Source organism: Talpa europaea (assembly GCF_964194135.1).
Source record: "Talpa europaea genome assembly, chromosome: 3".
NCBI classification, from domain to species: domain Eukaryota; kingdom Metazoa; phylum Chordata; class Mammalia; order Eulipotyphla; family Talpidae; genus Talpa; species Talpa europaea.
The window spans coordinates 110,897,645-110,911,239 of NC_140069.1; the positions used below are offsets into that span (position 1 = coordinate 110,897,645).

A 13,595-nucleotide genomic window follows, 5' to 3' on the forward strand; every position below is an offset into this window, starting at 1 on the left:
AGTGATTAAATATAGGTTAAAATCAAGGAGACACTACACATTTAAATATTTCAAAGCAGCTTTGAAATATATAAAGAGTTTATTCATATTATTTATGTGTTTTTAGAAAAAGACTGCTTCTTTATCTTGTGGTCAGATAGAATATTACAGGATATTATGGTCACAGCAAGCCATATTTTGTTATTAAAGTGAGGAGAAATACGATGCCCCAAAGGAATGAATTTGGTGGCCTCGCTGGTGGCACAAGGGGTTAAGACTCAACCTATGAAGCTCTCTACAGCCACTGCAGCAGGAGTTCGATCCCCCAACCGGCCAGGGAGCAACCCACATGGTGCAGCAGACCTCTCCTGACTCGTCCGCCGCTCCCCTAAGCAGTGTACTTCCCTCAATCTGCCTTTTCTGTTCCCCACTCTGTCTCCAGTGAATCCTCTCAGCCCCCACACCTCTAGCCTGTAGCCCAGCTCTTGTATGCATAAATAAACAAATATTTTTTTTTTAAAGATACAAACAAAGGAATCAATTTGGGTCTACCACTGCAAATATCTATTTTCATTGCAAAGTCTTTAGTTACAAGTGAGAAATGGGGATGTAAACAAAGCACATCATATCATATAAGGATTAAGATCAATAAGAATTTCCCAAAGACATTTATAACTGAAGATTTATAGAGTTTTTCATTTATCTAATATAAAAATCCCGTGGAAGTATAGTGTTATACAAATGTTTAAGTTGTAATTCATCTATGCCCATTTTATTCTCTGAATACTTGTAAAATAAATTAATTCAAAAAATATTAATATATCCAAATGATCAACAAGAGAATAGTTTTAACTGTCATCATGATAGATTATTTGGATTATAAACCTTTCTTGTTTTGTTTTGCTGATAATTTACTAATTAGGAAGACAATCTTATGTCTTCTGGATGAAGTAATATGAGTGCCTCATATTTTTCCTGTTAAAGGAAAGAAAAATGTAATTTTCAAAAACTTCAGCTATTTAAAAGGTGACAGGGTTTAGTAGGAGAGGCTTGGTATTAAACAGTCCTGGGTTTGAACTTTCACCTTGACTTACCTAGTCATTTGCTGAGCAGCCTTGAGTTTCTTGAACTGTGAAATAGGGATAACATTTACGTCATGGGTTGTTGACAGAACTAAATGAGATAATTTGAAAGTGTCAGCCCAGCGCCTGGCTGCCTGGCAAGTACAGATTCGTATTCGGTAAATATTAACTCCTCTTTCTCCTCACTTGTTCTTTTCCTTTTCTATCCTTTACCTTCTGATTATAATTCCTCACTACTAAACTCTGAACTACAGTCAATTCAATTTAAGTAGAAATGAGTCAAGTGCAACAGAATTGTAAAGTGTGATGATTATGGCCTGTGTTGGGCAAAGTTTCCTTCTCTCCATATTCATTTCTGTTTCATATGAGGCTATGTGGTAGACTTGGTTTTAGACTGTATGGTAGCTGATACTAAGTTAGTACGCTTCTCTCACCTAATATGTTATAAAATGAAAAGCATCCGGAAAATTGACAAGAGAAATAGTCTTTACTAAATTATAACAAGATCTCACTAATTCAAATCCTACTACAAAGGAAGTATATTAGAAATTTAACTTCCATGAAAATAAAAGCTATTAATATGATTTTGCAGTTTACCTTATGCTAATGAGTAAGAATATTAGGACTATAGTAGCTTTAAACATATAAAAACTAACTGTGATACAGTTTACATTTTGTGTTTTACATTTTATCTCTGATTATAACAGGAAGGAATGAAATTTCAAGTTCTAGTAATTTCCACAGAAAAATACCTTACCCAGTTTTTGAAGTTGGTACTACATGAGAAGTCAGGTGAATGAACAGTGAATGGTCATTTGATCAAAATCTCCCATCAACAGAAACATATATATATATAAATAAGTAACCTTGCAGAATGATATGGAGAGATTCTGTCTTCTTTTTAGCATGCTATTGCCATAAAACTCATTTGCTTTGTTTTCTTCCTTTAATTGAATTAAATTATGTGTATGTGGTTTTATTTTGTCACAACACAGATGGAGAATTATATTCTGGAACAGCAGCTGATTTTATGGGGCGAGACTTTGCCATTTTCCGAACTCTTGGACACCACCACCCAATCAGGACAGAACAGCACGATTCCCGGTGGCTCAATGGTAAGTGGTGTGTTAGCATATAAGCACTTAACACCCGTAAGTATATTAAGCCAATGAAGAATTTTCTGTGTGTAACACAGTCACTGTGATTTGAGATTTAGTAAGAAGTTCAATGCATGGTGGTGACTTCATGACTGGGTGTGAGAAAGTTGGGCAAAAAAAGAAAAGAGATTAAAAATTCAGGAAAGTATTTGCTTTGTTCCAAAATTAAAGTTTCTCAGTAGTTAACTATGGAAAAAAATAGGTCTGTGTTAGAACTACGGAAAGGAAGTAATGGAAAAAGATAAGATGACTTAACAACCTTGTCTTATAAGGACATCAAACAGCTCTCAGGATGTAGTATTTTTTTTTCCACAACACTTATATTGCCTTGAGAACATAATAAAGGTTAGTGAAAGTTGTTTTTTGTTTTTAAATGTAGAACGGCCACATCACATTGGAAATATTTTTAAAATTTCAAAGGACTTTAATATCATTTCACTTGATTTTACCTTCACCTTTCTAAAATCCTCTTTTCCAATTTATAGGTATGGAAATTAGACTAATTTTTAAGTGAGATAAAAATCTAACTTAGTAGTAGAAGATTTGGAACAAAAACCTAGTTTCTAAACTTCAGGCACTAACTTCATTACTTGATCAAGTAGATATATTTTTTTACTCTTTCTCTTTATTAACATATAAATAAATTTAGTATAAGAGAAAATGTAGAAATATTTATACCTAAAATAAATGAATACTGTTTCATTTAGATTTTGAATGAAATGGCTCATACATATTGTTCTATGCAGAATTCGTTTTATTTTTATTACTTACATGTACATTCATCAGAGATTTTAATAATGGTTCCCACAATATTACCATGATATGTTTATTATAAAATAATTACCTCCACTTATATCTGCCTTCGAGATTTTTGTAACAAAATAATGTGTATTAGTCCCTAATTGCCCATACATGAATTTTATGCTGGATTTACACTCCTGATCAATGAGGATGACTATCATGGTTTTGCAGTCTATCTTCTCAGTTAAATGCTCAATTATCCCAGATTTTGAACTTCTTCCACATTTGTTTGTTCCACCTTTCTGGAGCACCCCCAAATTCATCAAATCATCTCTGAGTTTTATTGAATTTGAGAGAAAATTCACACCTCTGCCATTTAACCTCACTGAAAGTTAATGATACCACTATGTATGTGTGATCATCTTTGTTCTGATATAGCCCATCCTTTATAGTGACTCTTCAAAACATAAAGCATGCCTCATATTAGCTTACACTCTCCCTCCTACAACAATATTCAGTTGTCCTTTATTTTTTTATGTTTTAGTGAGAATGGTGTATCTCTTCCACGTTTGAGTCTTCTGCCTTTGCTCTTAATAGCATTGGTATTTTTTCATTAATTTACCCAACATACATTTCTTTTGCTGTCTTTATTTTTTTATTCACCACTAATTTCTTCTCCTGGACTGAAAACCTATATTTCTATCTGATCCAAACTCTTCCTTTAATCATGATACACCATGACGTTCCCACATCCTAGTCCACCACTTCTGTAGCAACTTCTTAATAGTTTCACCATATTTAGCTACTTTTAGCCTGACTTTGACCCCATGAAAGTGACCTCCTATGGTGGTCACAAAAGACTTTTTATAGTATTTTTCCCCCCACAATCTCTATTTGACAACTTTCCCTGCCGTATTTTTCAATGTTAACTAGTCCTTTCTCTTTAAAAGAGTTGGTTTTATTAGTTTCCATATTTTTATCTTCCCAAGTTTCCAGTAAGTTTGATGTCACTTCTCTATTGTTGTTCCTGTATATGCAGATAATACAAAGATCATTAGGTATTTAGTGCAAACATTGTGGTAATCAAAAGGATTGCACTTATAGTGAAATCCCCATCCCCCTGGGATAGTGAAGGGTAACCACACACAGATGACCATCTCAGAAATTACCTCACCAAGGAAATAGAAGTCCCAGAATGATGATAAGGCTGTCTGTGTAAAACTATGAGTGACCCAAACTCCCAGATCCCAGAGGACAATTTTGGAATGTCCACTGTAAATTATCAAATCTTTGCTTTATATGAAGGCAGAATTAGTGGGAAAAATACTCTTTCAACATTGCTGCTCTCTTGTCTATTGTCAAGTTGAAATGTTTATGTAGGCGGGAAAATTTTATTCAGCAAGAAGGAGACTTTGATCTACTAAGAACTCTAAAGATCATACAAGCTTTTGCTCTCCAAGAGAAAGAAAATCTCATTAGAAAATAGAATAACAGTATCCATTTCATTTTTATGGCTTTACAAGAAAAAAAAAGTCATCAAGTTAAAACTGCTTTTGTGTTGCACACTCACATGCTGACAGCTTAGTCTGAAGAATTTACATTGTAGGAAAATAGTCATTGTCCACAGATGAAGCTCTGTACTTCATCTCTGCAAATGTGTAGTTCATTTGAGAATTCAGTTATCAGTCTCTCAACACTAAACATGAGAACTGATTTTACCAAATTAGCACAAAGGATCCATTTGACAGGGTGCAGAAACCAGAACTGCTGCAAGATGGAAGATGCCGACATGTTTGAGATAGAATCAAGGGACTGTGTGACTCATAAACCTTGTGAAATTAAATACTATTCCAGAATAAAATTGGAAACACGCTGTTTACACATCCATGCATAAAGTAAATGAGTTTTGAGGCATCAGCATAGAAAACACAATTTTTGTGCTTCCAGAAGTAATAAATTACCTTGCAAGGAACTCTTTGAAAGGTCTTTAAAGTAATTAAAATTAATTTCAAGCACAGGATTTACTTTCTATTTCTCAAACCATTTCAATTATTTTTAAAGAAACAGCTGGCCTATTTTGGGTGATATTTTTTCCTGCAAAGAAAATTAAAAATTAAAAATTGTCTGGAATTTAATCGTGAAATATTTTTATTTTTAATGGCATTTCACTTTTTTATAATTAATAAAATTTACATTTTATTAGTGTCAATAGAGGTTTAAGTTAAATTTCATTTCAGCAGGAAATATTAGGAATGAGTAATGCTTTCAGATGAATTAAAAATAAGAAATGGAATGTAGTGATCTTTCTATTGCATAACTGCTTTTTAAAATGATTACTTATATTAACCTTAATTTAAAGTTGGTACACATTTGAACAACTTTTGATTTCAGAAAATGTACTTGCATGTGTTTGACATGATACACTTCATAAATTCTCTCGAAATTCTAATTTTGGCTTACTGTATAGTAATGATTTCTTAACATTTATTATACAAATACTTCTACCTATTTCTTATTAGAATAGAATAGATGGATGGCTAAACCCCTTAATTTTTTCACTTGATCAACATTATTTCTAATATCATTTATGTCTTAGACTGATATCAGGATACTACATGATTTGGAGGACAGACTATAGTCTTTAGAGTGAGACAGAGTTTCATCTTTTTGCCATTATTTGAATGGGATTATAATACTATGTACTCCCTATAGTTTTGAAAGAAAAAAATAAAATCACATGGTAATGTGTAAAAAAAAAAACAAAACCAGTACCAAGAAGTAATTGGCATAGATAGTAAGCACTTAATAAATGTGAATTCTCACTGGATCCTCTCCCTGCTCCCACTGGGTGGAGCATGCTTAGGAAGCTTTGGCATACTCATTCTGTGAGTGATTATATTTGAGTCAGGGTGAAAGGGCTGTCAGTGTCGGGTTTAATACATGAAACCACATGGATCCTTGAGAGAGCCAAGGACCAGTGAACACAAACAGACCTAATTACAGTGCCCGGAGTGTGAGGCATTCTCACTCATTTCAGGAAGACCTGTTTTCTTTTAGTGGAATTTCCTAAAAGGATCATGCCTGTGGATAGGCCAACCCACTTGCCTTTTTCTGTAATTGAAATGGTATGCAAGTCATCACGCGGCTTCCTCTCCCTTGTAACACTCACATTAGGCTTGCCTGCCCTTATTGGAATCCACATAACTTCCTCTGTGGCCATGCTCTAGGATATTTCATGTTCTCTAAAGATTCAGATTTCTTCACAGGATATATTTTCATGAAAATGGAACCAAGAAAAGAGACCACAAATGACCTATGAGGATACAAGTTAACATTACATGGTATCAGATACCTAATCTCAAATCATTTATACAAATCTTTTTTTTTTTAATTGGGGTAACATTGGTTTACAACACTATATGTGGACTCTGTTGATATCATATTTTAATCTACACTCTTTGGAAGTGTGCTTTATATCAGAGCATTCAATGACATGGGTCATTTAACATTGTATAATGACAGACTTCTAAATGATACCATTTTGAATTTTCCTTGGACCTAAATAAATTGGTAATATTTTGCTGACCTTAGAGGGAAAGGCCACCTAAATCTTTTATTTTGTGGCACTATGGAAATATGAGAGTTTTAAAAGCTCACCATCATTCAGTTAAAATAATAGCATATACAATATTGTAAACCAAAGTTATAGTAATAAAACGTTATTAAAAATAGCAAACACAAATGTTCTTTTGGTGTGCTATGAAAGAAGCAACAAGGATGCAGTATTTTTTTTTACTTTTGAATTATATCTTCTATGTATTACATACTTTATTCATCTATTAAAAATTCTGAGGAATTAGTGCATAGAGTCACACAAATAATAAATGATATCACTGATAGTTATTTACCCTGAAATGATGTTGAGTCATGAATATTAATGGATTAAAATAGAACCATAACTAAATACTTGAATACAAATATAGATATGGTAGATATAGACTAATAGATATAGACTAGCAGATATATTTTAAATGGATCTATTACCGAGAAAAATATTTATCCTAATAAAGAATGATGCTACAAGTGTATTACTTTTTAAAAAAATAAATATAAACCATAAAATTATTCTAGTCTCTAAATGATGACAAATTAAATAAACTCACTAATGCCATTTTTTAAAGAGCTAAGCTGACAAAATATAACTTCACTCCATTTCCTTTTCTGAGGACTTATTTTCTGTCACATTTGTCTAAGGAAACAATCACTTTTAACTGGTTTTGTTTGAAATTTTATTGCACTAATGAGGAAAAATGAATAAAACTTTGGAATAAATACTATCTTATTAGTGGCAATATTCTTGGAAAGTGTTTTACTTTTTTTCAGATCTCTAAGAAAATGTACCTGAAGGATATTGTCAGGATATGCTATAAACATTTTTTAATGATGTACTAAAAATGCAGATCTCACCTATGGCATATTTTTTACAGACTTTGTTTGAAGCACTAATTTAGGAACCTACATTGAATGTAGGTGTAGGAAAATAGTATTTACGAGTAAATATTCTAGTTTCTTAAGATAATCCTACTTTTTAAATTAAAAGCTCATGAAAATATACCAAAATGACATGAGACCTTAAAATATTCTTTAAAGTCAGTTCTCTTTTTCTTTTAGGAAATTTCATGCATTTGTATCCCTAGTCTTGCCATCAATTTCATGAATACAGAGTCTGTCTATACCAATTTCCTCTTCTAGACTCACTACATTCAAAGCTCTGTAGGCTTCAATAGGGATTTACTGCTGACTGGGTAATCTGGGTTCATGTGTGCAGTGACATCAAGCAAGAGATTTACCCAGAGAAGTGGATGCCATGACAATGCGTGTAACCATGGTGTGACTGGCCTCTCTGACATGGCTCTCAAAAGCTTTCCCTCTGTGAAAACAGAAGCCTGTTTGCAAATTAATTAGTTTCTGGCGGCAGCTTGATTGTTGACCCAGAGTTTGTAGAGTGGAAAAACAATCAGATTAGTGTGCTCAGGGTAAAAGACCAGTGTGCAGTTGCGTGTGGCTTGCTCAACTATTGAAGCTATGAATGGACTGAAACAAATTCTTTTCTTAGATGCCTAGGCAGAGGTTAAGTGTGATGAGCCTAGAGCTCCCCAACAGCAGGAGCTGGGGAATTAAAGGATTTTAGCCAGATAAAGCTGAATGATGGGAAGTGATGCCATTGAATTTTAATAGTGTGGATAGTTTTGACCAAAAAAAAAAAAAATGAAAAAAAAATGAAAAAAAAAAAAACACACTTGTTACATTCTAATCCTCTAAATGGAAGGAATGAATTTGCAATATTATTAAATGTTTACCTAACACAAATACTTTTACTTCCAGACTAGAAGGTTTTTGTTACAGCTAATATGATGATATCTAAATGAAAAAAAAGCACGTTATATAGTAGCCTGAATTTTTATGTTGATAAACTATTTAATATATTTACTGCAATATTTTGTGAAGTTTCTTTAGTTTTGCTATAAAACTAAACCTGAATCAAAGAGAAATGTTAACTCATGAGAGTATATATTCTATTTTTTTACAAATATCATATCAGCTAAGAATGCCTAAAAAAATGCTGTCTTCAAGTTCACAATAAATATAGCTTTTGATAATTAAAAATTATTTTAGTCAATAAATTGTGCTTATTTTTTTTTAAGATTACCTACTATAGCAAGGCCTGTAAATGTTTCTTTTTTAGATAACATTGACAGATGACTCCCTAAATACAACTCTCTTTGTTCTCACATACTCTCCCATTCAAAAATCATTTATGTCTCCCAGTTACAAGTGAATTGAATCCAGGTTTGACTCCCTGTAAGTCCTTTAAGTGACCCTTCCTATATTAAACACTATCATACATGAGTTGGTGGTCCTCAACTTTGTTCTCTTTTTTCATTTAACTGTACTATTCTCCAAATGGATTTTAATCTTTCCTACTTTTGCATCCTAAGAACACATAGATCCATGTTTTTTGTTTCTTTGCTTGCTTGCTTGCTTTTGTTTTGTTTTTCTCTATCACAGGACCTGTCATTTTTCCTTACAGACACTCTAGGATGTACCAAATAATAAACTCTTCCATTAATCTGCTTTGCAGACAATTTTAAATTGTCTGAATTCGGATCCAATGTCTCCCACCTACTGCCTACATGAACTTGGAGATTATTTATTTATTTTTATCAGCCATTATGGTTTAGGAAAAAGGGTTATACCATTTTTCTGAGAACTCATGAGATAGTCTGTATGGCATTATTACAGTAGTGACTGATAATATGGTACATGCAGGTAATAATTGTGGTCACTGTGTGCCTGTTTTGTACAAGATACACAATGCATGGTTTACAAATTAATACAGTGAGCTGAAGCTTATGTTTGCTAATCTTAATCTTCTCTCAATCTATTTTATATTTTTAATTGATAACCACTCTCATTTCTGGAGTACTTAATGCATCAACAATATATAAAGTACTTAGTTTTAGTAGTAAAGCAGTTTATAAACGGTAGCTTAATAAAGTTAGCAGATAAAGCAGTGAAATGATGAACCAAGGCTAAATTTCAGTAAAATGTGTTTATATAAGTGTCACCTTAGCTCTAGAAAGTGCAGTACTCATAGCTTAAAGAAACCATTGGGTTAATTCTTTATTAGAGCTTTTCCAATATAGTGTTTAAAAAGACATTGACTGCATGAATGACTTAAGGAAAATCAAGTATCCTGGTGTATCATGATTTAGCTTTTAAGTTGTTTTTTTTTTTTTTTTCATGCAAGACAATGTCTAATTTTCAGTGTGATGATTAGGAGCATGGCAGTCTGTGTTACGCTCCACTGCCTGATGTGGACACTTCGCTAACAACTGCAGAAGTCAGTGCTGATGCCACTCTGAGCTCAACTTCCCCTTGTTTCAAGTGGACATAATCGCAGTTGCATCCCTGTTCGCTTGTTATTAGGACCATGTTTAAGTTCATATAATGTATTTGGGAAAAGAACTACTATTACTAATACAAAAAAGTTACAACTCAGGTGATGATAACTGATTTCATAGTATAGAATATGAATTTTAAAGAATGGAACAACAGAAATACCTAAATGTATCAAGTTACTAAAATGTGCTAAAATGCACACTCAAGCTTAAATGAACAGCCACATATTTCTAGGAAAATGATTAAAGAAAACAAGATGACATAAAGTGATAGTGATTTATGTCCACCCATAGACTGATGTCTATACATATTCTGTATACACAGGATTTCTTGCCTAACATTGCCTATACGTTTTGATGAAACTAAATCTATCATCCCTTCACTTAAAGAAAAGGAAAAATAGCTTTAAGACTTAGTAACATACTTACCACTGTTACTTAATGTATAACAAAAGGCATTAAGATGTTGTAATCTTCATGTATCAACTAGATATTTTGTAAAATGTTATCCAGAAAAAGAGCCTTAAAAATGTATTCCAGATAATGTGAAGAAAGATTTAATTGTGCTTAACTGCCCTTAAATAGGAATATTTTCAAGTTAGATATGTTCATGCCACTATATGATTTAAGAAACTAGACAAGAAAAAAATCAAAGCCCCTGCCTCCCACACCCTGTTCTCTGCAATCTTTCAATTTCCTGTGGCGCTTTCAGATCATCACATCACTTCTGTGGCACTATATAATTTTTTAAATATTTATTCAAAAATAAAGATATGGATTTCAAAACTATCATTTATTTCTGGTAGTAATTTCAGAAATTAATGAGTACACATTTTTTAATTATCAGAATCACAGTTTTATTAATTTATTTTACTTGATGTCTATTTTCAGATTTAATGAGGCTGATAGCATAAAGAATCCATCACAAATGTGTCTTTTGAATATATTTATAAATATGTCTACATTCATATAAATCCAAATAATCACTTTTGCTCATTTGATTAGTAATTCAGAAAGAGGGCAGGGTGTCATTATATCAAAGAGCTATTCCATTTATACATTTGTAAAATCCTATCATGAAAGTGTATGAGAAATTGGTGATCACAAATTTATTTCTTTCCCTTTGGGATCCACACTGCCTTTTCTGCTTACTATATATTAGGATTTAAATTACAACCAGTGTGTTGTGTTTTAGACTTGCAAGTTGTGTTATGATTCTGAATAGTAAGTAATCCCTAGGCTAATATTAAATTGATAGCTACAACTTAATTGCTTAACATGTAATCGGCCCTTACCAAATGTGTTTTCTAAATACATTAAACAATAAAAGAACAAATTACTCCCATGTTTTACAACATGGTATACATGGTATACAACAAGAAAGCAATCTTATAAGTCATAAAAAATGAATTACTATCTGAATTAGCACATGAATTACTACAAAATTTTACTCATTTGGGGGTAAAGAGAAATATAGTCATATAGATAAACCAAATTGTAAAATGTGCACTTAAAGAGCTAGTGTGAACCAACAAAGTAAAGGGCATTGTTGATTAATGATTTGCAGGTGCTTGTAGTAATCATATTACGTATTTTAATAAAAGAGATTCTTAAATTAGTGGCATAGTACTCTTTGACATAAGAAGGCTAATGATTTACTTTCCTAATGTATTTTTTCCGATGATTTCTTTCAAATCAATAAAGGAGAAAAGACGCATTCTTCATAGAAATCAAGCTTAATATAACCAACTCTGATCAACCAGATGGAACCCAAATTATTAAAATTATGATATATTTCTGTTAGTGAATCAAAAAAATGTGAATTTCAAGTTTTTTCCTAACTACTCTTATATCTATGTTTATTTCTCTTTTATTCTGGGGTGTGTGTGTGTATGTGCTTGTGTGTGTGTGTTTGTGTGTGTGTGTGTTTGAAGTAACATCGCATTATAACATTATATGAGTCTCAGATGTTCATCATTGAAGATTGACATGTATATACTACATGTATATACTACAAGTCCAATTATATCCTTCTTTGCATCCTTCTTTATTTCTAATTCCTGAATGAGAGCAACTTGTAGAAGGCAATTAAAATGTTTGCTTAGAATTAAGAATATGGCAGCAGGAAGTAGAAAAACAATGTCTAGCTTTTATCTGGGTCAGCTTTGGTGCTGTGTAGTGTAGAAGTCATTCAGTAGCAATGCAGTCAAGGCAGTGCCAACAAAGAAGTTGGCCATCCCCTGTAGATTTGCAAAATCACCACTAAATTTATTATGGTGAAGACTCATTTTGTCATCTTGATTTTGTGCACATGTGCTGCATCTCCATTTATATTATTGCCTGCATGCCACCCATGATTTCCTAAAGTCTTCATCCTGAGAAGGATCACAGTTTGTTAGCAAAAACTGTTGCTGGTATGTTAGTAAAGAATATTATGAAGGGCCTCCATGGGGGCGCAGGCAGTTGAGCTCAGTGCTGTGAAGCTGTCTGCAGCCTCTACAGTGCCAGTTCGATCCCCACCAACCATTGAGCAACCCACATGGCGTGGCAGACCTCCTGTCTCACCCTCTGCTCCTCTCAGCAGTGTATTTCGTCAGTCTGCCTGTTCTGTTCCCTGCTTTGTCTCTGGTGAATTCTCTCACCCTCCCACACATCTGACCTGTACCCCAATTCTTGTATAAATAAATAAATCTTAAAAAAAGACTATTGTGAAAAAATAGCAAAATGAAAATTCTCTAATACAATTAAATGTAGTGGAAGAAGCCGAGTTAGTTGTTGCTAGTATGACTCCTATTTGAAACTCAAATATTTTCTGGAATATGAAAACAGGTAGCCATAAAGAGGAAAGATACTTTAAAAAACTATCCTCTATTTGGAAGGAAACTGCTAAAAAAAAAAAAAAAAACATGAAATTTAAAATCCTTTCTTGATATAGATTTCACATGTAACATTGTGTAAATTTAATATATATGGCATATTGATCAGATACTTTTATATATTGAGTTATGATAGATAGCCATGGTAGAGTTAGCTAGTCCCTCTATTGATTCACATACTTAACATTAGAAACCAATTCTTGTTACATTTTGAGGGAAAAAAACTGCAATCAGTTGTCACACAAAAAAACTGTATATTGCTTATAGATAGTGTGACTGTATAGGCATTTTATTGGCATATATTCCAATTATAAAGAAATTTTGAGAAGGGATGTTTTCCCAAAATAATGAGATGAAAAAAAGATTGGTGGTTAGAGAGAAAGAGTCAGGTCAGGGGAGAAACTAGAAACAACATTCTTTAATATTCAGGAGTTTAAGCATATGTCCTGAGATGTTGTGTAATAAAAGGATAGTAAGATTTCTTCAACTGGTTTCTAAGCTTTAAAAACCACACATAAAAAATAACAAATTAATCATTAACTATAATCATGGTCCTTGATAGTTATTTTCTATGTGTTTCATTTTGTATTAAGATTTTAATTTCTAGTTCAGTTATTTAAAGCAATAATCGAATAAGAGCTTCAAAACATGTATTCAAAATATTTCCCTTAGGTAACTTTTATTTTCTTAAGTAATTGAAAACTATTTGCTATAGAATTTGTACATATCAATAGTTATACTACCTTCCCTTTAATTTAAAGAAGCGAAGTGCATAGTGATTTTTAATTGTTATGTTTT

General features: G+C 32.5%; 1 protein-coding gene across 1 annotated transcript in view; it reads left to right on the forward strand.

Annotated features, from left to right (window-relative positions):
* SEMA3A (semaphorin 3A) overlaps nucleotides 1-13,595 on the forward strand; it is a gene marked incomplete at its 3' end in the record, with an annotated part of 192,026 nt that overhangs the window by 111,263 nt on the left and 67,168 nt on the right. Inside the window, exon 6 of the mRNA XM_084230360.1 lies at nucleotides 2,057-2,176. Coding sequence (XP_084086486.1) covers nucleotides 2,057-2,176 — 120 coding nt within the window. The remainder of the gene's footprint in view (nucleotides 1-2,056; nucleotides 2,177-13,595) is intronic.